This window comes from Somniosus microcephalus, chromosome 5, assembly GCF_052327205.1.
Source record: "Somniosus microcephalus isolate GS21.2 chromosome 5, FLI_Smic_1.0, whole genome shotgun sequence".
In the NCBI taxonomy this organism is placed as follows: domain Eukaryota; kingdom Metazoa; phylum Chordata; class Chondrichthyes; order Squaliformes; family Somniosidae; genus Somniosus; species Somniosus microcephalus.
Genome location: NC_140991.1, coordinates 19,146,687 through 19,168,274, shown reverse-complemented (window position 1 = coordinate 19,168,274; position 21,588 = coordinate 19,146,687). Strand labels below are relative to the sequence as shown.

The 21,588-nt window shown below is 53.7% G+C and overlaps 1 protein-coding gene across 2 annotated transcripts in view; it reads right to left on the bottom strand.

Moving 5' to 3' along the window:
- mindy4 (MINDY lysine 48 deubiquitinase 4) overlaps positions 1-21,588 on the bottom strand; it is a 277,344-nt gene that overhangs the window by 178,104 nt on the left and 77,652 nt on the right. For both annotated transcript variants that reach the window (XM_085987410.1, XM_085987411.1), the window contains exon 5: positions 3,359-3,858. In XM_085987410.1, coding sequence (XP_085843536.1) covers positions 3,359-3,858 — 500 coding nt within the window. The remainder of the gene's footprint in view (positions 1-3,358; positions 3,859-21,588) is intronic.

Here is a 21,588-nt window from a genome sequence, read left to right as displayed (position 1 = left end):
GTGGAGAGGTTTAGGGAAGGAATTCCAGAGTTTCGGGCCTTGGCAGCTGAAGGCACGGCCACCAATGGAGGGGCGAAGGGAGTGGGAAATGGACAAGAGGCCAGAATCGGAGGATCACAGAGATCTCGGGCATCTCCTAGCAGCCAAGATCGGGACTGTCTGGCCTCCCTTTCTTGCTCAATAGATGGCGTGTGCTCCAAGTGACTTAAACAGAGGGGTGGACCAGAGGGGAGTGGGGGTGGGGGGGCTTGGAAGACAACTAACATTTGAGGAGTACAATTTCAAGCACTGCCGTGGCTTTAACCAAAATCTGCTGTACAACTGCCTAACCAAACACTGCAGTGTAAACATCAGACCACATTCGAGGGCACTACTTGTTCCCTTCTACTGCAAACAATGGGTCCTCGTGCAATCCAACGTGACTGGTACACATGCCAACTAGTGTCACTATAACATTGACACTGAAAGCCTTCAAACTCTGTTGGGCTCGAGAAGTATAGTCATCAGGTCACTCTCGACTGATCAGAGTCTTCTGGATGCACTTCAGGGATTCCTCTTTGTGCGGTTTCTCTTTCTCACACTCAATGCCAATAACATATGGCCTATGTACAGTGGGGTTACGTTGCACATCTAGCTTTGGCAGGGAAGCAGGACAGGCGCAGTAACAATGTGGCAGCGAGCTCCACATTCTCACCACTCTCTGGGTAAAGAACCTTCTCCTGAATTCCCGACTGGATTTATTGGTGACTATCTTATATTGATGGCCCCTAGCTCCGGTCTTCCCCCCCCCCCCCCCCCCGACAATTGGAAACGCCTTCCCGGCAATGCTCCCTCCAAGCTGCGTGGCCGCGCAGTAAGGGAAAGGTCCGGCGCAGGCCGCCCCATTGTAATTACCGGGCATGCGTGGAAATTTAAAGGGACCGCGCGCCAAAAGAAACAGGCAGCCCAGAACAAAGCGCAGCCGACAGGGAACATTGCTTCCCAATGTCTACCCTATCAAACCCCTTCATAATTAAAAAAAAAAAAACCCTAATAGGTCACCCTCGGCCTTCTCCGAGAGAGGAGAGCCCCTGCCTGTTCAGTCTTTCCTTATTATAGTTATAATCTCTCAGCTCTGGTACCATCCTTGTAAATCTTTTTTTTGCACCTTTGGCAGTGCCTCGACAGCCTTCTTGTAAAATGGAGACCAGAGCTGTGCACAGTATTCCGAGTGTGTGGTCTAACCAAGGTTCTATACAAGTTTAACATAACATTTCACCCAGGGCAAAGAAATTGCCTTTGCTGACAAAGACCTGTACAATTGGTAAGCAACCTTTCGGTGTATTTTGAACGATGTGAAGCCTGCGTTCAGTTCCAGCACTTCACGCTGATCTTTGTGATCAGTGCTCCCTCCGGTGGCCTGGTGAAGAATTACAAGTGAGCTGTATTCCTTTACACGGCCCGCTGCACCTCAGACTTCTGTGTTTTTTTTTTAAAACATGCCAATTGGTGCGTCACACTCCACCAAATTTGTTTAAATTTCACACTCACAAAAAGAAGCAACACATCAATATTGATCAGGTATGAATCAAACACAGGGAAAGCAATCAGATAAACAGCCAATGAGGAAAAAAGATACAGCATTTGTGTAGCGCTTTTCATGACCACTGCACCAAAGCGCTTCACCTCCAAACCAGTATTTATTAAGTTTTTTTAAATAAAGTGTTGCGTTGTAATGTAGGAAAACGCAGCAGGCAATTTGCGCACAGCAAGGTCCCACAAACAGCGAGGAGATAAGTGAGCAGATAATCTGTTTTTGGTGAGGGATAAATATTGGGCCGGATGATCCTGCTCTTCTTCGAAATAGTGGCCGTGGGATCCTTTATATCCAACCGAGGGGGCAGATGAGGGGGGCCCTCTGTTTAACGTCTCATTCGAAAGACGGCACCTCCGACAGTGCAGCACTGGAGTGTCAGCCTGGATTAGGTACTCGGGTCTCTGGCGTGCGTGCGGCTTCAACCCGAGACCGTCTGACTCCGAGGAGCGAGAGTGCTGCCCACTGAGCCAATGTTGGCAGCTTATAGCCATTAAGGACATGTGAAGGCAATGCACCAATCACGCACAATAGGCAAAAAGGAGGCGTTCAACCCCCGCAAGTGGGCTCACTAACAGTGCAGTCGTTGCGTGCACTGCCAGTGTGGAGCCAGCCGATAAAGACCAAGGAGGTCCCAGGTTTGTAAGATAGCAAAATACTGCAGATGCTGGAAATCCGAAATAACAACAGAAAATGCTGGAAAAACTCAGCAGGCCAGGCAACATCCGTGGAGAGAAATTAGAGTTGACGTTTCGGGGGAACAGCACCTCATCTTCCAATTAGGCACTTTGCAGCCTTCCGGACTCAATATCGAGTTCAACAATTTCAGATCATAACCTCGGCCCCTATTGCACATTTTTACTTATATATATTTTTCCACCCCTTTGTTTTGGGTTTTCCCTCCCCCCCCCCCCCCCCACACCCCTTTTCCTTTTTTCTCTCTCTCCCACATGGCAGCTGTCTCTCATCCTGCCAGTACACTTCACACCTAATCTAGAGCCGTCTTTTGTCTCCACTAGTCCTGTCACCATCTCGTCTGGTTTTGAATACCTCTTAATGTCTCTTCACTTCTTTTGTTCTCTCCCAGCCCTGCCTTTCGATCTATTTCATTTCCTTTCCAGTTTTGAAAAAGGGTTTTCATCCGAAACGTCGACTCTAATTTCTCTCCACGGATGTTGCCTGGCCTGCTGAGTTTTTCCAGCGTTTTGTTGTTATTTCCCAGGTTTGTAACTTGTTCGGTGCTAGGCTGATGCTCCCAGTGCAGTGCTGAGGGAGACCTTAAATCGAGGCCCCATCTGCCCTCTCAGGTGGACGTGAAAGATCCCACGGCACTATTTCGAATACGAGCAGGGGAGTCGCCCCCCCCCCCCCAGTGTACTAGCCAATACTTACCCCTCAACCAACATCTTTAAAATAGATAATCTGATCATTATTTCACCACACTGCTGTTTGTGGGAGCTTGCTGTGCGCAAATTGGCTGCCGCGTTTCCCTACATTACAACAGTGACTACATTCAAAAAGTACTTCATTGGCTGCAAAGCGCTTTGGGACGTCCAGAAGACATGAAAGGCGCTATAGAAATGCAAATCTTTCTTTAAATTATATGATGTTAAACATGGCAGTGGGAACTGGACCTGGCCCCAGCACAGGCGCACACAATCTCTAGGAGAGATTACTGGGATCGAGCTGGAACTCAACTCTTTATCCACCGACTCGTCAAGCAAACCCGTGCGTGAAGATTCATCTGCCAATAGGTAGAGCAGTTTGAGAGCAGGAGGTGCGTACCTGGAATGTAGATCGTCGGCCTTCTTGACGTCACTTTCTCTCGCCTTGTGCTCAATGTTCATGCAGTCTGGAGCAAACTTTACCTTCCGGCTCTTCTCGGGCAGGTTGGCGTTGAGGTTAGAAACCGGTTTTTTCTCCTGCCCGCACGGGGCCTGCCCCCTTTCTCGCTCCGATAGCCTTTCTGTGCCAAGGTCGTCTGCCGGCTCGTGGAACCACCTGAAATCCTGAGGCTTCTGACTGTTGCGGCCGCCCGGAAAAAGGCCGGAGGGCTTCTTCTGCGGGTAGTCCGGAGCAGACGTGCCGTCTGCCGGGTTGTCCATCGCCAGGGTGCCGGCGGCGGCGGCGGGCAGCCAGTCGGAGCCGGCAGCATTTTCGCACAAGTGTCCTGTCTGCCGCGCGTAGCCTTTCAAGCAGGAGCCGCTATCGGCGTCACTCTCGATTGCATGCAAAGTCAGGCTGGACCCCGAAGCCCGTTTGCTTAGGCGCTTTTTGGAGGAATCCTGCACAATATTGGAAAAAGTCATCAGAAAAGATCATTCAAGAGTTAGAGCACGCCGGGGCCCGCCCACCCGGCGCCCGCCCGCCCGGCGCCAGTCTAATCTAGGGCATGCAAGGGTTAGCAAGCTCCAGCATCGCAGTCGTCACACAGATGTTGCTGTATCTGGTTTTGGGTCTGGAGCTTTATTTTATGTTCATTAACGTGAACAATGTTAGTGTTGGAGAATCAAACACACTCCAATTCGGGCACCTAGTCTCAGCATCAAGTATTGCCAGGTTAGGTTTTAGCAATGACTAGATATCAGAGTACAGCACCCTCGACTCTGCCCTAACACAGTGCCCCAACTCCCAATCTGAGAAGTGCAGCCTCTACTGCACATAGACGAGTTTCCATACTGGTCATCCAATGACCTCTCTAAATGAGAATACCAGTTGAAGTAACAAAACTACTAGGCACTTGGTCTAAGCGTTAAACAAAGCTTTAATCAACTGTTTTACAACATGGAGGTCTAGTCGTGTCCTTCACTAGTTCCTGTTAAGAATGTCCTGCGCAAGCTGGCCCCGTGCCCGAGTATTTATACTCTCCCTGGACAGCGCCACCCGCAGGCCGCTCAGTATTATTTCATAAGTCTTTCTTTCATGAATGACTGATTCATGTCACCAGTTATGTGCCAGTTAAGAGCATTGTTATGCTTTGGGTTAATGCCATCAGAACTGGACCGAGACTACCTAAACTTATTTCAATAAGACCTTTGCAGCCAGGGGATGGGAGACAAGAGAAGACATCCGACTGGTCAGGGCTGGATCTGAACTCTCGCCCGTCAGTCTGGGGCCGGTGTCTAACCCGCTCCTGGTCTTTGTCGACCATGACAAGCTATTCCACCTTGTCCAGAACAGTAGAACCAGAGAGCACGGCCTGCGCTTGAAGGGGAAATTCAAAACTGATCTGCGGAAACAATATTTCAGTGAACGAGCAGTCAATCTATGGAACAGGCTCCCTCGGGAGATGTTGGAAGAGGTTAGTTTTGATTCATTCAAACAGGAACATTAAGAACAGCAGTCCATTCAGCCACTCGAGCCTGCTCCGCCATTCAATTGGCTCATTGCTGATCTGCGCTTCAACTCCATTTTCCCGCCTTTGCTCCATATCCCTGGATACCCTTAATTAGATAGCTTTCTTTAAGAGAACAACATTTGGGGACGCAGTACATGAATAATTTGACACTTCATGTGGTGAGCGCAGCATGCCGAGGTGACTTTGGACCTACTGTGCCCAAAGCTCTCCACCACTGGGGGTTTCCCTCGCCTCATGCTGGGTCTGGTGTAGATTAATCGATGGAGATTGATTGCTGCGATTAGTCAACGACGCCCATTGTCGGCGAATCACGCGACTAGCAGGATGGTAGAAGGTGATCTAGATGGTTCTCTCCAGTCTCCTCTCTTCTGCTGTTTAAGTTCCCCTGGCTCTAAACCCAAGCAGAGAGGACCTGCGGGAAGGAGGGAGGAGGACAGTAGCATTATGTTTGTGTGTGTGTGCTAGGCCGTTGAAGCAGAGCCTGGTCTCCAATTGTCTTGGATCCCCTTGCCGTTGGACCAAGACCTTGCTCTGTCAAGCCCCGTGTGGTAGCTGGTGTGCAATGGCCACCCCACGTTAAAAGAATTCACACACAGGCATCTTCCACCCCTTTAAAATGAATTTCGAGACCTGGAACGTCAGGACCCTCATGGACAACCCCAACAGTGACAGACCGGAACGCCATACTGCTAGCGCACGTCAACCCAAGCACCCCACCCACCCGCCCCTTCAACCACCGTCTGCCCCACCTGTGACAGAGACTGTAGGTCCCGCATTGGACTAATCAGTCACCTGCGAACTCAGTTTTAACGTGGAAGCAAGTCATCCACAGTTCCAAGGGACTGCCTAAGGTGGTCTTTTTAATCGCCTAGCAATTCCGTGGAAGGTTTTCTTTCCCCATAACCTTCACCGGTGTTCTCCCCTCCTGACCTCTTACTTAAACACAGTGGCAGGGCAACAACAGCTCTCAGAGACTTCACCCAAAGTCGCTTCTTCTAATAGGAGCCTGAGGACCGAGGGCCTGAACTTGCCCTTTACACTACAAACAACAGGCCAGTGCCTTGTCGTCGCCGTCACAATCTACAAATGAACTGACTCCTCAGGAATTGCACATTTCAAAGTTGCAAGTTTCCTCTGATTTTGCCAGCAGGTTGATAATTATGCAGAAAAAGATTATAAAAGAGGAATTTCACAGCCAGGCCTCAGTGGACTGAAAACAATTTTTAAAAAGGCGGGTTTCCTGCTCTTGTACAGCAAGCATTGCGGAGAACATGTGTGGGCACTGAGCTACGGACAACTGACCCTCACAGGTAAACGTGTGTGGGCACTGAGTTATGGACAACTGACCCTCACAGGTAAACGTGTGTGGGCACTGAGCTACGGACAACTGACCCTCAGAGGTAAACGTGTGTGGGCACTGAGCTACGGACAACTGACCCTCACAGGTAAACGTGTGTGGGCACTGAGCTACGGACAACTGACATTCAGAGGTAAACGTGTGTGGGCACTGAGCTACGGACAACTGACCCTCACAGGTAAACGTGTGTGGGCACTGAGCTATGGACAACTGACCCTCACAGGTTAACGTGTGTGGGCACTGAGCTACGGACAACTGACCCTCACACAGGTAAATGTGTGGGGCACTGAGCTACAGACAACTGACCCTCACACAGGTAAACGTGTGGGGCACTGAGCTACGGACAACTGACCCTCACACAGGTAAACGTGTGGGGCACTGAGCTACGGAGAACTGACCCTCACACAGGTAAACGTGTGGGGCACTGAGCTACGGAGAACTGACCCTCACACAGGTAAACGTGTGGGGCACTGAGCTACGGAGAACTGACCCTCACACAGGTAAACGTGTGGGACACTGAGCTACGGACAACTGACCCTCACACAGGTAAACGTGTGGGGCACTGAGCTACGGACAACTGACCCTCACACAGGTAAACGTGTGGGACACTGAGCTACGGAGAACTGACCCTCACACAGGTAAACGTGTGTGGGCACTGAGCTACGGACAACTGACCCTCACACAGGTAAACGTGTGGGACACTGAGCTACGGACAACTGACCCTCACACAGGTAAACGTGTGGGGCACTGAGCTACGGACAACTGACCCTCACACAGGTAAACATGTGCGGGCACTGAGCTACGGACAACTGACCCTCACAGGTAAACGTGTGGGGCACTGAGCTACGGACAACAGACCCTCACACAGGTAAACGTGTGGGCACTGAGCTACGGACAACTGACCCTCACACAGGTAAACGTGTGGGCACTGAGCTACAGACAACTGACCCTCACAGGTAAACGTGTGGGACACTGAGCTACGGACAACTGACCCTCACACAGGTAAACGTGTGGGGCACTGAGCTACGGACAACTGACCCTCACACAGGTAAACGTGTGGGGCACTGAGCTACGGACAACTGACCCTCACACAGGTAAACGTGTGGGGCACTGAGCTACCGACAACTGACCCTCACACATGTAAACGTGTGGGCACTGACCTACGGACAACTGACCCACACAGGTAAACGTGTGGGCACTGAGCTACGGACAACTGACCCTCACACAGGTAAACGTGTGGGGCACTGAGCTACAGACAAGTGACCCTCACACAGGTAAACGTGTGGGGCACTGAGCTACGGACAATTGACCCTCACACAGGTAAACGTGTGTGGGCACTGAGCTACGGACAACTGACCCTCACACAGGTAAACGTGTGGGGCACTGAGCTACAGACAACTGACACTCACACAGGTAAACGTGTGTGGGCACTGAGCTACCGACAACTGACCCTCACACAGGTAAACGTGTGGGGCACTGAGCTACAGACAACTGACCCTCACAGGTAAACGTGTGGGGCACTGAGCTGCGGCCAACTGACCCTCACACGGGTAAACGTGTGGGGCACTGAGCTACAGACAACTGACACTCACACAGGTAAACGTGTGTGGGCACCGAGCTACGGACAACTGACCCTCACACGGGTAAACGTGTGTGTGCACTGAGCTACGGACAACTGACCCTCACACAGGTAAACGTGTGTAGGCACTGAGCTACAGATAACTGACCCTCGCACAGGTAAACGTGTGGGGCACTGAGCTACGGACAAGTGACCCTCACACAGGTAAACGTGTGTGGGCACTGAGGTACGGACAACTGACCCTCACACAGGTAAACGTGTGTGGGCACTGAGCTACGGACAACTGACCCTCACAGGTAAACGTGTGTGGGGCACTGAGCTACGGACAAGTGACCCTCACACAGGTAAACGTGTGTGGGCACTGAGCTACGGACAACTGACCCTCACAGGTAAACGTGTGTGGGCACTGAGCTACGGACAACTGACCCTCACAGGTAAACGTGTGGGGCACTGAGCTACGGACAACTGCCCCTCACACAGCTAAACATGTGGTCACTGAGCTACGGACAACTGACCCTCACACAGGTAAATGTGTGGGGCACTGACCAACAGACAACTGACCCTCACAGGTAAACGTGTGGGGCACTGAGCTACGGACAACTGACCCTCACACAGGTAAACGTGTGTGGGCACTGAGCTACGGACAACTGACCCTCACAGGTAAACGTGCGGGGCACTGAGCTACGGACAACTGACCCTCACACAGGTAAACGTGAGGGGCACTGAGCTACAGACAACTGACCCTCACAGGTAAATGTGTGGGGCACTGACCAACAGACAACTGACCGTCACAGGTAAACGTGTGTGGGCACTGAGCTACGGACAACTGACCCTCACACAGGAAAACGTCTGTGGGCACTGAGCTACGAACAACTGACCGTCACACAGGTAAACGTGGGGGGCACTGAGCTACGAACAACTGACCGTCACACAGGTAAACGTGGGGGGCACTGAGCTACGGACAACTGACCCTCACACAGGTAAACGTGTGTGGGCACTGAGCTACGGACAACTGACCCTCACACAGGTAAACGTGTGGGGCACTGAGCTATGGACAACTGACCCTCACACAGGTAAACGTGTGTGGGCACTGAGCTACGGACAACTGACCCTCACAGGTAAACGTGTGGGGCACTAAGCTACGAACAACTGACCCTCACACAGGTAAACGTGTGGGGCACTGAGCTACGGGCAACTGACCCTCACACAGGTAAACGTGTGGGGCACTGAGCTACGGACAACTGAACCTCACACAGGTAAACGTGTGGGCACTGAGCGACGGACAACTGACCCTCACACAGGTAAACGTGTGAGGGCACTGAGCTACGGACAACTGACCCTCACACAGGTAAACGTGTGTGGCACTGAGCTACGGACAACTGACCCTCACACAGGCAAACGTGTGGGGCACTGAGCTACGGACAACTGACCCTCACACAGGTAAACGTGGGGGCACTGAGCTATGGACAACTGACCCTCACACAGGTAAACGTGTGTGGGCACTGAGCTACGGACAACTGACCCTCACAGGTAAACGTGTGGGGCACTGAGCTACGAACAACTGACCCTCACACAGGTAAACGTGTGGGGCACTGAGCTACGGGCAACTGACCCTCACACAGGTAAACGTGTGGGGCACTGAGCTACGGACAACTGAACCTCACACAGGTAAACGTGTGGGCACTGAGCGACGGACAACTGACGCTCACACAGGTAAACGTGTGAGGGCACTGAGCTACGGACAACTGACCCTCACACAGGTAAACGTGTGTGGCACTGAGCTACGGACAACTGACCCTCACACAGGCAAACGTGTGGGGCACTGAGCTACGGACAACTGACCCTCACACAGGTAAACGTGTGGGGCACTGAGCTACGGACAACTGACCCTCACAGGTAAACGTGTGGGGCACTGAGCTACGGACAACTGACCCTCACACAGGTAAACGTGTGTGGGCACTGTGCTACGGACAACTGACCCTCACACAGGTAAACGTGTGGGGCACTGAGCTACGGACAACTGACCCTCACACAGGTAAACGTGTGGGGCACTGAGCTACGGACAACTGACCCTCACACAGGTAAACGTGTGTGGGCACTGAGCTACGGACAACTGACCCTCACATGTAAAGGTGTGGGGCACTGAGCTACGGACAACTGACCCTCACACAGGTAAACGTGTGTGGGCACTGAGCTACGGACAACTGACCCTCACACAGGTAAACGTGTGGGGCACTGAGCTACGGACAACTGACCCTCACACAGGTAAACGTGTGGGCACTGAGCTACGGACAACTGACCCTCACACAGGTAAACGTGTGGGGCACTGAGCTACGGACAACTCACCCTCACACAGGTAAACGTATGGGGCACTGAGCTACGGACAACTGACCCTCACACAGGTAAAAGTGTGGGGCACTGAGCTACGGACAACTGACCCTCACACAGGTAAACGTGTGGGGCACTGAGCTACGGACAACTGACCCTCACACAGGTAAACGTGTGGGGCACTGAGCTACGGACAACTGAACCTCACACAGGTAAACGTGTGGGCACTGAGCTACGGACAACTGACCCTCACAGGTAAACGTGTGGGGCACTGAGCTACGGACAACTGACCCTCACACAGGTAAACGTGTGGGCACTGAGCTACGGATAACTGACCCTCACAGGTAAACGTGTGGGGCACTGAGCTACGGACAACTGACCCTCACACAGGTAAACGTGTGTGGGCACTGAGCTACGGAAAACTGACCCTCACACAGGTAAACGTGTGGACACTGAGCTACGGACAACTGACCCTCACACAGGTAAACGTGTGGGGCACTAAGCTACGGACAACTGACCCTTACACAGGTAAAAGTGTGGGGCACTGAGCTACGGACAATTGACCCTCACACAGGTAAACGTGTGGGGCACTGAGCTACAGACAACTGACCCTCACACAGGTAAACGTGTGGGGCACTGAGCTACGGACAACTGACCCTCACACAGGTAAACGTGTGTGGGCACTGAGCTACGGAAAACTGACCCTCACACAGGTAAACGTGTGGACACTGAGCTACGGACAACTGACCCTCACACAGGTAAACGTGTGGGGCACTAAGCTACGGACAACTGACCCTTACACAGGTAAAAGTGTGGGGCACTGAGCTACGGACAACTGACCCTCACACAGGTAAACGTGTGGGGCACTGAGCTACAGACAACTGACCCTCACACAGGTAAACGTGTGGGGCACTGAGCTACGGACAACTGACCCTCACAGGTAAACGTGTGGGGCACTGAGCTACGGACAACTGACCCTCACACGGGTAAACATGTGGGGCACTGAGCTACAGACAACTGACCGTCGCACAGGTAAACGTGTGGGGCACTGAGCTACGGACAATTGACCCTCACACAGGTAAACATGTGTGGCCACTGAGCTACGGACAACTGACCCTCACACAGGTAAACGTGTGTGGGCACTGAGCTACGGACAACTGACCCTCACACAGGTAAACGTCTGGGGCACTGAGCTACAGTCAACTGACCCTCACAGGTAAAGGTGTGTGGGCACTGAGCTACGGACAACTGGCCCTCACAGGTAAACATGTGGGGCACTGAGCTACGAACAACTGACCCTCACACAGGTAAACGTGTGGGGCACTGAGCTACGGACAACTGACCCTCACACAGGTAAACGTGCGGGGCACTGAGGTAGACAACTGACCTTCACACAGGTAAACGTGTGGGTCACTTAGCTACGGACAACTGACCCTCACACAGGTAAACGTGTGGGGCACTGAGCTACGGACAACTGGCCCTCACATAGGTAAACGTGTGGGCACTGAGCTACGGACAACTGACCCTCACACAGGTAAACGTGAGGGGCACTGAGCTACGGACAACTGACCCTCACACGGGTAAACGTGTGGGGCACTGAGCTACAGACAACTGACCCTCGCACAGGTAAACGTGTGGGGCACTGAGCTACGGACAATTAACCCTCACACAGGTAAACATGTGTGGCCACTGAGCTACGGACAACTGACCCTCACACAGGTAACCGTGTGTGGGCACTGAGCTACGGACAACTAACCCTCACACAGGTAAACGTCTGGGGCACTGAGCTACAGACAACTGACCCTCACAGGTAAACGTGTGTGGGCACTGAGCTACGGACAACTGACCCTCACAGGTAAACGTGTGGGGCACTGAGCTATGGACAACTGACCCTCACACAGGTAAACGTGTGGGGCACTGAGCTACGGACAACTGACCCTCACACAGGTAAACGTGTGGGGCACTGAGCTACGGACAACTGACCCTCACACAGGTAAACGTGTGTGGGCACTGAGCTACGGACAACTGACCCTCACACAGGTAAACGTGTGGGGCACGGAGCTATGGACAACTGACCCTCACACAGGTAAACGTGTGGGGCACTGAGCTACGGACAACTGACCCTCACACAGGTAAACGTGTGTGGGCACTGAGCTACGGACAACTGACCCTCACACAGGTAAACGTGTGGGGCACTGAGCTACGGACAACTGACCCTCACACAGGTAAACGTGTGGGCACCGAGCTACGGACAACTGACCCTCACACAGGTAAACGTGTGGGGCACTGAGCTACGGACAACTGACCCTCACACAGGTAAACGTATGGGCACTGAGCGACGGACAACTGACCCTCACACAGGTAAACGTGTGGGGCACTGAGCTACTGACAACTGACCCTCACACAGGTGAACGTGTGGGGGCACTGAGCTACGGACAACTGACCCTCACACAGGTAAACGTGTGTGGGCACTGAGCTACGGACAACTGACCCTCACACAGGTAAACGTGTGGGGCGCTGAGGTACGGACAACTGACGCTCACACAGGTAAACGTATGGGGCACTGAGCTACGGACAACTGACCCTCACACAGGTAAACGTGTGGGGCACTGAGCTACGGACAACTGACCCTCACATAGGTAAACGTGTGGGCACTGAGCTACGGACAACTGACACTCACACAGGTAAACGTGAGGGGCACTGAGCTACGGACAACTGACCCTCACAGGTAAACGTGTGGGGCACTGAGCTTCGGACAACTGACCCTCACACAGGTAAACGTGTGGGGCACTGAGCTACAGACAACTGACCCTCACACAGGTAAACGTGTGGGGCACTGAGCTACGGACAACTGACCCTCACACAGGTAAACGTATGTGGGCACTGAGCTACGGACAACTGACCCTCACAGGTAAATGTGTGGGGCACTGAGCTACGGACAACTGACGCTCACACAGGTAAACGTGTGGGGCACTGAGCTACGGACAACTGACCCTCACACAGGTAAACGTGTGGGGCACTGAGCTACGGGCAACTGACCCTCACACAGGTAAACGTGTGTGGGCACTGACCTACAGACAACTGACCCTCACACAGGTAAACGTGTGGGGCACTGAGCTACGGACAACTGACCCTCACACAGGTAAACGTGTGGGGCACTGAGCTACGGACAACTGACCCTCACACAGGTAAACGTGTGGGCACTGAGCTACGGACAACTGACCCTCACACAGGTAAATGTGTGGCGCACTGAGCTACGGAAAACTGACCCTCACGGGTAAACGTGTGTGGGCACTGAGCTATGGACAACGGAGCCTCACGGGTAAACGTGTGTGGGCACTGAGCTGCGGACAACTGACCCTCACAGGTAAACGTATGTGGGCACTGAGCTATGGTCAACTGACCCTCACGGGTAAATGTGTGTGGGCACTGAGCTACGGACAACAGACCCTCACAGGTAAACGTGTGTGGGCACTGAGCTACGGACAACTGACCCTCACACAGGTAAACGTGTGTGGGCACTGAGCTGTGGACAACTGACCCTCACAGGTAAACGTGTGTGGGCACGGTGCTACGGACAACTGACCCTCACACAGGTAAACGTGTGGGGCACTGAGCTACGGACAACTGACCTTCACACAGGTAAACGTGTGGGGCACTAAGCTACGGACAACTGACCCTCACACAGGTAAACGTGTGTGGGTACTGAGCTACGGACAACTGACCCTCACACAGGTAAAGGTGTGGGGCACTGAGCTACGGACAACTGACCTTCACACAGGTAAACGTGTGGGGCACTGAGCTACGGACAACTGACCCTCACACAGGTAAACGTGTGTGGGCACTGAGCTACGGACAACTGACCCTCACATGTAAAGGTGTGGGGCACTGAGCTACGGACAACTGACCCTCACACAGGTAAACGTGTGTGGGCACTGAGCTACGGACAACTGACCCTCACACAGGTAAACGTGTGGGGCACTGAGCTACGGACAACTGACCCTCACACAGGTAAACGTGTGGGCACTGAGCTACGGACAACTGACCCTCACACAGGTAAACGTGTGGGGCACTGAGCTACGGACAACTCACCCTCACACAGGTAAACGTATGGGGCACTGAGCTACGGACAACTGACCCTCACACAGGTAAAAGTGTGGGGCACTGAGCTACGGACAACTGACCCTCACACAGGTAAACGTGTGGGGCACTGAGCTACGGACAACTGACCCTCACACAGGTAAACGTGTGGGGCACTGAGCTACGGACAACTGAACCTCACACAGGTAAACGTGTGGGCACTGAGCTACGGACAACTGACCCTCACAGGTAAACGTGTGGGGCACTGAGCTACGGACAACTGACCCTCACACAGGTAAACGTGTGGGCACTGAGCTACGGATAACTGACCCTCACAGGTAAACGTGTGGGGCACTGAGCTACGGACAACTGACCCTCACACAGGTAAACGTGTGTGGGCACTGAGCTACGGAAAACTGACCCTCACACAGGTAAACGTGTGGACACTGAGCTACGGACAACTGACCCTCACACAGGTAAACGTGTGGGGCACTAAGCTACGGACAACTGACCCTTACACAGGTAAAAGTGTGGGGCACTGAGCTACGGACAATTGACCCTCACACAGGTAAACGTGTGGGGCACTGAGCTACAGACAACTGACCCTCACACAGGTAAACGTGTGGGGCACTGAGCTACGGACAACTGACCCTCACACAGGTAAACGTGTGTGGGCACTGAGCTACGGAAAACTGACCCTCACACAGGTAAACGTGTGGACACTGAGCTACGGACAACTGACCCTCACACAGGTAAACGTGTGGGGCACTAAGCTACGGACAACTGACCCTTACACAGGTAAAAGTGTGGGGCACTGAGCTACGGACAACTGACCCTCACACAGGTAAACGTGTGGGGCACTGAGCTACAGACAACTGACCCTCACACAGGTAAACGTGTGGGGCACTGAGCTACGGACAACTGACCCTCACAGGTAAACGTGTGGGGCACTGAGCTACGGACAACTGACCCTCACACGGGTAAACATGTGGGGCACTGAGCTACAGACAACTGACCGTCGCACAGGTAAACGTGTGGGGCACTGAGCTACGGACAATTGACCCTCACACAGGTAAACATGTGTGGCCACTGAGCTACGGACAACTGACCCTCACACAGGTAAACGTGTGTGGGCACTGAGCTACGGACAACTGACCCTCACACAGGTAAACGTCTGGGGCACTGAGCTACAGTCAACTGACCCTCACAGGTAAAGGTGTGTGGGCACTGAGCTACGGACAACTGGCACTCACAGGTAAACATGTGGGGCACTGAGCTACGAACAACTGACCCTCACACAGGTAAACGTGTGGGGCACTGAGCTACGGACAACTGACCCTCACACAGGTAAACGTGCGGGGCACTGAGGTAGACAACTGACCTTCACACAGGTAAACGTGTGGGTCACTTAGCTACGGACAACTGACCCTCACACAGGTAAACGTGTGGGGCACTGAGCTACGGACAACTGGCCCTCACATAGGTAAACGTGTGGGCACTGAGCTACGGACAACTGACCCTCACACAGGTAAACGTGAGGGGCACTGAGCTACGGACAACTGACCCTCACACGGGTAAACGTGTGGGGCACTGAGCTACAGACAACTGACCCTCGCACAGGTAAACGTGTGGGGCACTGAGCTACGGACAATTAACCCTCACACAGGTAAACATGTGTGGCCACTGAGCTACGGACAACTGACCCTCACACAGGTAACCGTGTGTGGGCACTGAGCTACGGACAACTAACCCTCACACAGGTAAACGTCTGGGGCACTGAGCTACAGACAACTGACCCTCACAGGTAAACGTGTGTGGGCACTGAGCTACGGACAACTGACCCTCACAGGTAAACGTGTGGGGCACTGAGCTATGGACAACTGACCCTCACACAGGTAAACGTGTGGGGCACTGAGCTACGGACAACTGACCCTCACACAGGTAAACGTGTGGGGCACTGAGCTACGGACAACTGACCCTCACACAGGTAAACGTGTGTGGGCACTGAGCTACGGACAACTGACCCTCACACAGGTAAACGTGTGGGGCACGGAGCTATGGACAACTGACCCTCACACAGGTAAACGTGTGGGGCACTGAGCTACGGACAACTGACCCTCACACAGGTAAACGTGTGTGGGCACTGAGCTACGGACAACTGACCCTCACACAGGTAAACGTGTGGGGCACTGAGCTACGGACAACTGACCCTCACACAGGTAAACGTGTGGGCACCGAGCTACGGACAACTGACCCTCACACAGGTAAACGTGTGGGGCACTGAGCTACGGACAACTGACCCTCACACAGGTAAACGTATGGGCACTGAGCGACGGACAACTGACCCTCACACAGGTAAACGTGTGGGGCACTGAGCTACTGACAACTGACCCTCACACAGGTGAACGTGTGGGGGCACTGAGCTACGGACAACTGACCCTCACACAGGTAAACGTGTGTGGGCACTGAGCTACGGACAACTGACCCTCACACAGGTAAACGTGTGGGGCGCTGAGGTACGGACAACTGACGCTCACACAGGTAAACGTATGGGGCACTGAGCTACGGACAACTGACCCTCACACAGGTAAACGTGTGGGGCACTGAGCTACGGACAACTGACCCTCACATAGGTAAACGTGTGGGCACTGAGCTACGGACAACTGACACTCACACAGGTAAACGTGAGGGGCACTGAGCTACGGACAACTGACCCTCACAGGTAAACGTGTGGGGCACTGAGCTTCGGACAACTGACCCTCACACAGGTAAACGTGTGGGGCACTGAGCTACAGACAACTGACCCTCACACAGGTAAACGTGTGGGGCACTGAGCTACGGACAACTGACCCTCACACAGGTAAACGTATGTGGGCACTGAGCTACGGACAACTGACCCTCACAGGTAAATGTGTGGGGCACTGAGCTACGGACAACTGACGCTCACACAGGTAAACGTGTGGGGCACTGAGCTACGGACAACTGACCCTCACACAGGTAAACGTGTGGGGCACTGAGCTACGGGCAACTGACCCTCACACAGGTAAACGTGTGTGGGCACTGACCTACAGACAACTGACCCTCACACAGGTAAACGTGTGGGGCACTGAGCTACGGACAACTGACCCTCACACAGGTAAACGTGTGGGGCACTGAGCTACGGACAACTGACCCTCACACAGGTAAACGTGTGGGCACTGAGCTACGGACAACTGACCCTCACACAGGTAAATGTGTGGCGCACTGAGCTACGGAAAACTGACCCTCACGGGTAAACGTGTGTGGGCACTGAGCTATGGACAACGGAGCCTCACGGGTAAACGTGTGTGGGCACTGAGCTGCGGACAACTGACCCTCACAGGTAAACGTATGTGGGCACTGAGCTATGGTCAACTGACCCTCACGGGTAAATGTGTGTGGGCACTGAGCTACGGACAACAGACCCTCACAGGTAAACGTGTGTGGGCACTGAGCTACGGACAACTGACCCTCACACAGGTAAACGTGTGTGGGCACTGAGCTGTGGACAACTGACCCTCACAGGTAAACGTGTGTGGGCACGGTGCTACGGACAACTGACCCTCACACAGGTAAACGTGTGGGGCACTGAGCTACGGACAACTGACCTTCACACAGGTAAACGTGTGGGGCACTAAGCTACGGACAACTGACCCTCACACAGGTAAACGTGTGTGGGTACTGAGCTACGGACAACTGACCCTCACACAGGTAAAGGTGTGGGGCACTGAGCTACGGACAACTGACCTTCACACAGGTAAACGTGTGGGGCACTGAGCTACGGAAAACTGACCCTCACACAGGTAAACATGTGGTCACTGAGCTACGGACAACTGACCCTCACACAGGTAAACATGTGGGACACTGAGCTACAGACAACTGACCCTCACAGGTAAACGTGTGGGGCACTGAGCTACGGACAACTGACCCTCACACAGGTAAACGTGTGTGGGCACTGAGCTATGGACAACTGACCCTCACACAGGTAAACGTGTGGGGCACTGAGCTACGGACAACTGACTCTCACACAGGTAAACGTGCGGGGCACTGAGGTACAGACAACTGACCTTCACACAGGTAAACGTGTGGGGCACTGAGCTACGGACAACTGACCCTCACACAGGTAAACGTGTGGGGCACTGAGCTACGGACAACTGACCCTCACATAGGTAAACGTGTGGGCACTGAGCTACGGACAACTGACCCTCACACATGTAAACGTGAGGGGCACTGAGCTACGGACAACTGACCCTCACAGGTAAACGTGTGGGGCACTGAGCTACGGACAACTGACCCTCACGGGTAAATGTGTGGGGCACTGAGCTACAGACAACTGACCCTCACACAGGTAAACGTGTGGGGCACTGAGCTACGGACAACTGACCTTAACACAGGTAAAGGTGTGTGGGCACTGAGCTACGGACAACTGACCCTCACGGGTAAACGTGTGGGGCACTGAGCTACGGACAACTGACCCTCACAGGCAAACGTGTGTGGGCACTGAGCTATGGACAACTGACCCTCACACAGGTAAACGTGTGGGGCACTGAGCTACGGACAACTGACCCTCACACAGGTAAACGTGTGTGGGCACTGAGCTGCAGACCACTGACCCTCACACAGGTAAACGTGTGGGGCACTGAGCTACGGACAACTGACCCTCACACAGGTAAACGTGTGTCGGCACTGAGCTACGGACAACTGACCCTCACACAGGGAAACGTGTGGGCACTGAGCTACGGACAACTGACCCTCACACAGGTAAACGTGTGGGGCACTGGGCTACGGACAACTGACCCTCACACAGGTAAACGTGTGTGGGGCACTGAGCTACAGACAACTGACCCTCACAGGTAAACGTGTGTGGCACTGAGCTACGGACAACTGACCATCACACAGGTAAACGTGTGTGGGCACTGAGCTACGGACAACTGACCCTCACACATGTAAACGTGTGTGGGCACTGACCTACAGACAACTGACGCTCACACAGGTAAACGTGTGGGGCACTGAGCTACGGACAACTGACCCTCACACAGGTAAACGTGTGGGGCACTGAGCTACGGAAAACTGACCATCACGGGTAAACGTGTGTGGGCACTGAGCTATGGACAACGGACCCTCACGGGTAAACGTGTGTGGGCACTGAGCTATGGACAACTGACCCTCACAGGTAAACGTGTGCGGGCACTGAGCTATGGACAACTGACCCTCACGGGTAAATGTGTGTGGGCACTGAGCTACGGACAACAGACCCTCACAGGTAAACGTGTGTGGGCACTGAGCTACGAACAACTGACCCTCACACAGGTAAACGTGTGATGCACTGAGCTACGGACAACTGACCCTCACACAGGTAAACGTGTGTGGGCACTGAGCTATGGACAACTGACCCTCATGGGTAAACGTGTGTGGGCACGGTGCAACGGACAACTGACCCTCACAGGTAAACGTGTGTGGGCACTGAGCTACGGACAACTGACCCTCACACAGGTAAACGTGTGGGCACTGAGCTACAGACAACTGACCCTCACAGGTAAACGTGTGGGACACTGAGCTACGGACAACTGACCCTCACACAGGTAAACGTGTGGGGCACTGAGCTACGGACAACTGACCCTCACACAGGTAAACGTGTGGGGCACTGAGCTACGGACAACTGACCCTCACACAGGTAAACGTGTGGGGCACTGAGCTACCGACAACTGACCCTCACACATGTAAACGTGTGGGCACTGACCTACGGACAACTGACCCACACAGGTAAACGTGTGGGCACTGAGCTACGGACAACTGACCCTCACACAGGTAAACGTGTGGGGCACTGAGCTACAGACAACTGACCCTCACAGGTAAACGTGTGGGGCACTGAGCTGCGGCCAACTGACCCTCACACGGGTAAACGTGTGGGGCACTGAGCTACAGACAACTGACACTCACACAGGTAAACGTGTGTGGGCACCGAGCTACGGACAACTGACCCTCACACGGGTAAACGTGTGTGTGCACTGAGCTACGGACAACTGACCCTCACACAGGTAAACGTGTGTAGGCACTGAGCTACAGATAACTGACCGTCGCACAGGTAAACGTGTGGGGCACTAAGCTACGGACAAGTGACCCTCACACAGGTAAACGTGTGTGGGCACTGAGGTGCAGACAACTGACCCTCACACAGGTAAACGTGTGTGGGCACTGAGCTACGGACAACTGACCCTCACAGGTAAACGTGTGTGGGGCACTGAGCTACGGACAAGTGACCCTCACACAGGTAAACGTGTGTGGGCACTGAGCTACGGACAACTGACCCTCACAGGTAAACGTGTGTGGGCACTGAGCTACGGACAACTGACCCTCACAGGTAAACGTGTGGGGCACTGAGCTACGGACAACTGCCCCTCACACAGCTAAACATGTGGTCACTGAGCTACGGACAACTGACCCTCACACAGGTAAACATGTGGGACACTGAGCTACAGACAACTGACCCTCACAGGTAAACGTGTGTGGGCACTGAGCTACGGACAACTGACTCTCACACAGGTAATCGTGTGTGGGCACTGAGCTACAGACAACTGACCCTCACACAGGTAAACGTGTGGGCACTGAGCTACGGACAACTGACCCTCACACAGGTAAACGTGTGGGGCACTGAGCTATGGACAACTGACCCTCACACAGGTAAACGTGTGTGGGCACTGAGCTACGGACAACTGACCCTCACAGGTAAACGTGTGGGGCACTGAGCTACGAACAACTGACCCTCACACAGGTAAACGTGTGGGGCACTGAGCTACGGGCAACTGACCCTCACACAGGTAAACGTGTGGGGCACTGAGCTACGGACAACTGACCCTCACACAGGTAAACGTGTGGGCACTGAGCGACGGACAACTGACCCTCACACAGGTAAACGTGTGAGGGCACTGAGCTACGGACAACTGACCCTCACACAGGTAAACGTGTGTGGCACTGAGCTACGGACAACTGACCCTCACACAGGTAAACGTGTGGGGCACTGAGCTATGGACAACTGACCCTCACACAGGTAAACGTGTGGGGCACTGAGCTACGGACAACTGACCCTCACAGGTAAACGTGTGGGGCACTGAGCTACGGACAACTGACCCTCACACAGGTAAGCGTGTGTGGGCACTGAGCTACGGACAACTGACCCTCACACAGGTAAACGTGTGGGGCACTGAGCTACGGACAACTGACCCTCACACAGGTAAACGTGTGGGGCACTGAGCTACGGACAACTGACCCTCACACAGGTAAACGTGTGTGGGCAC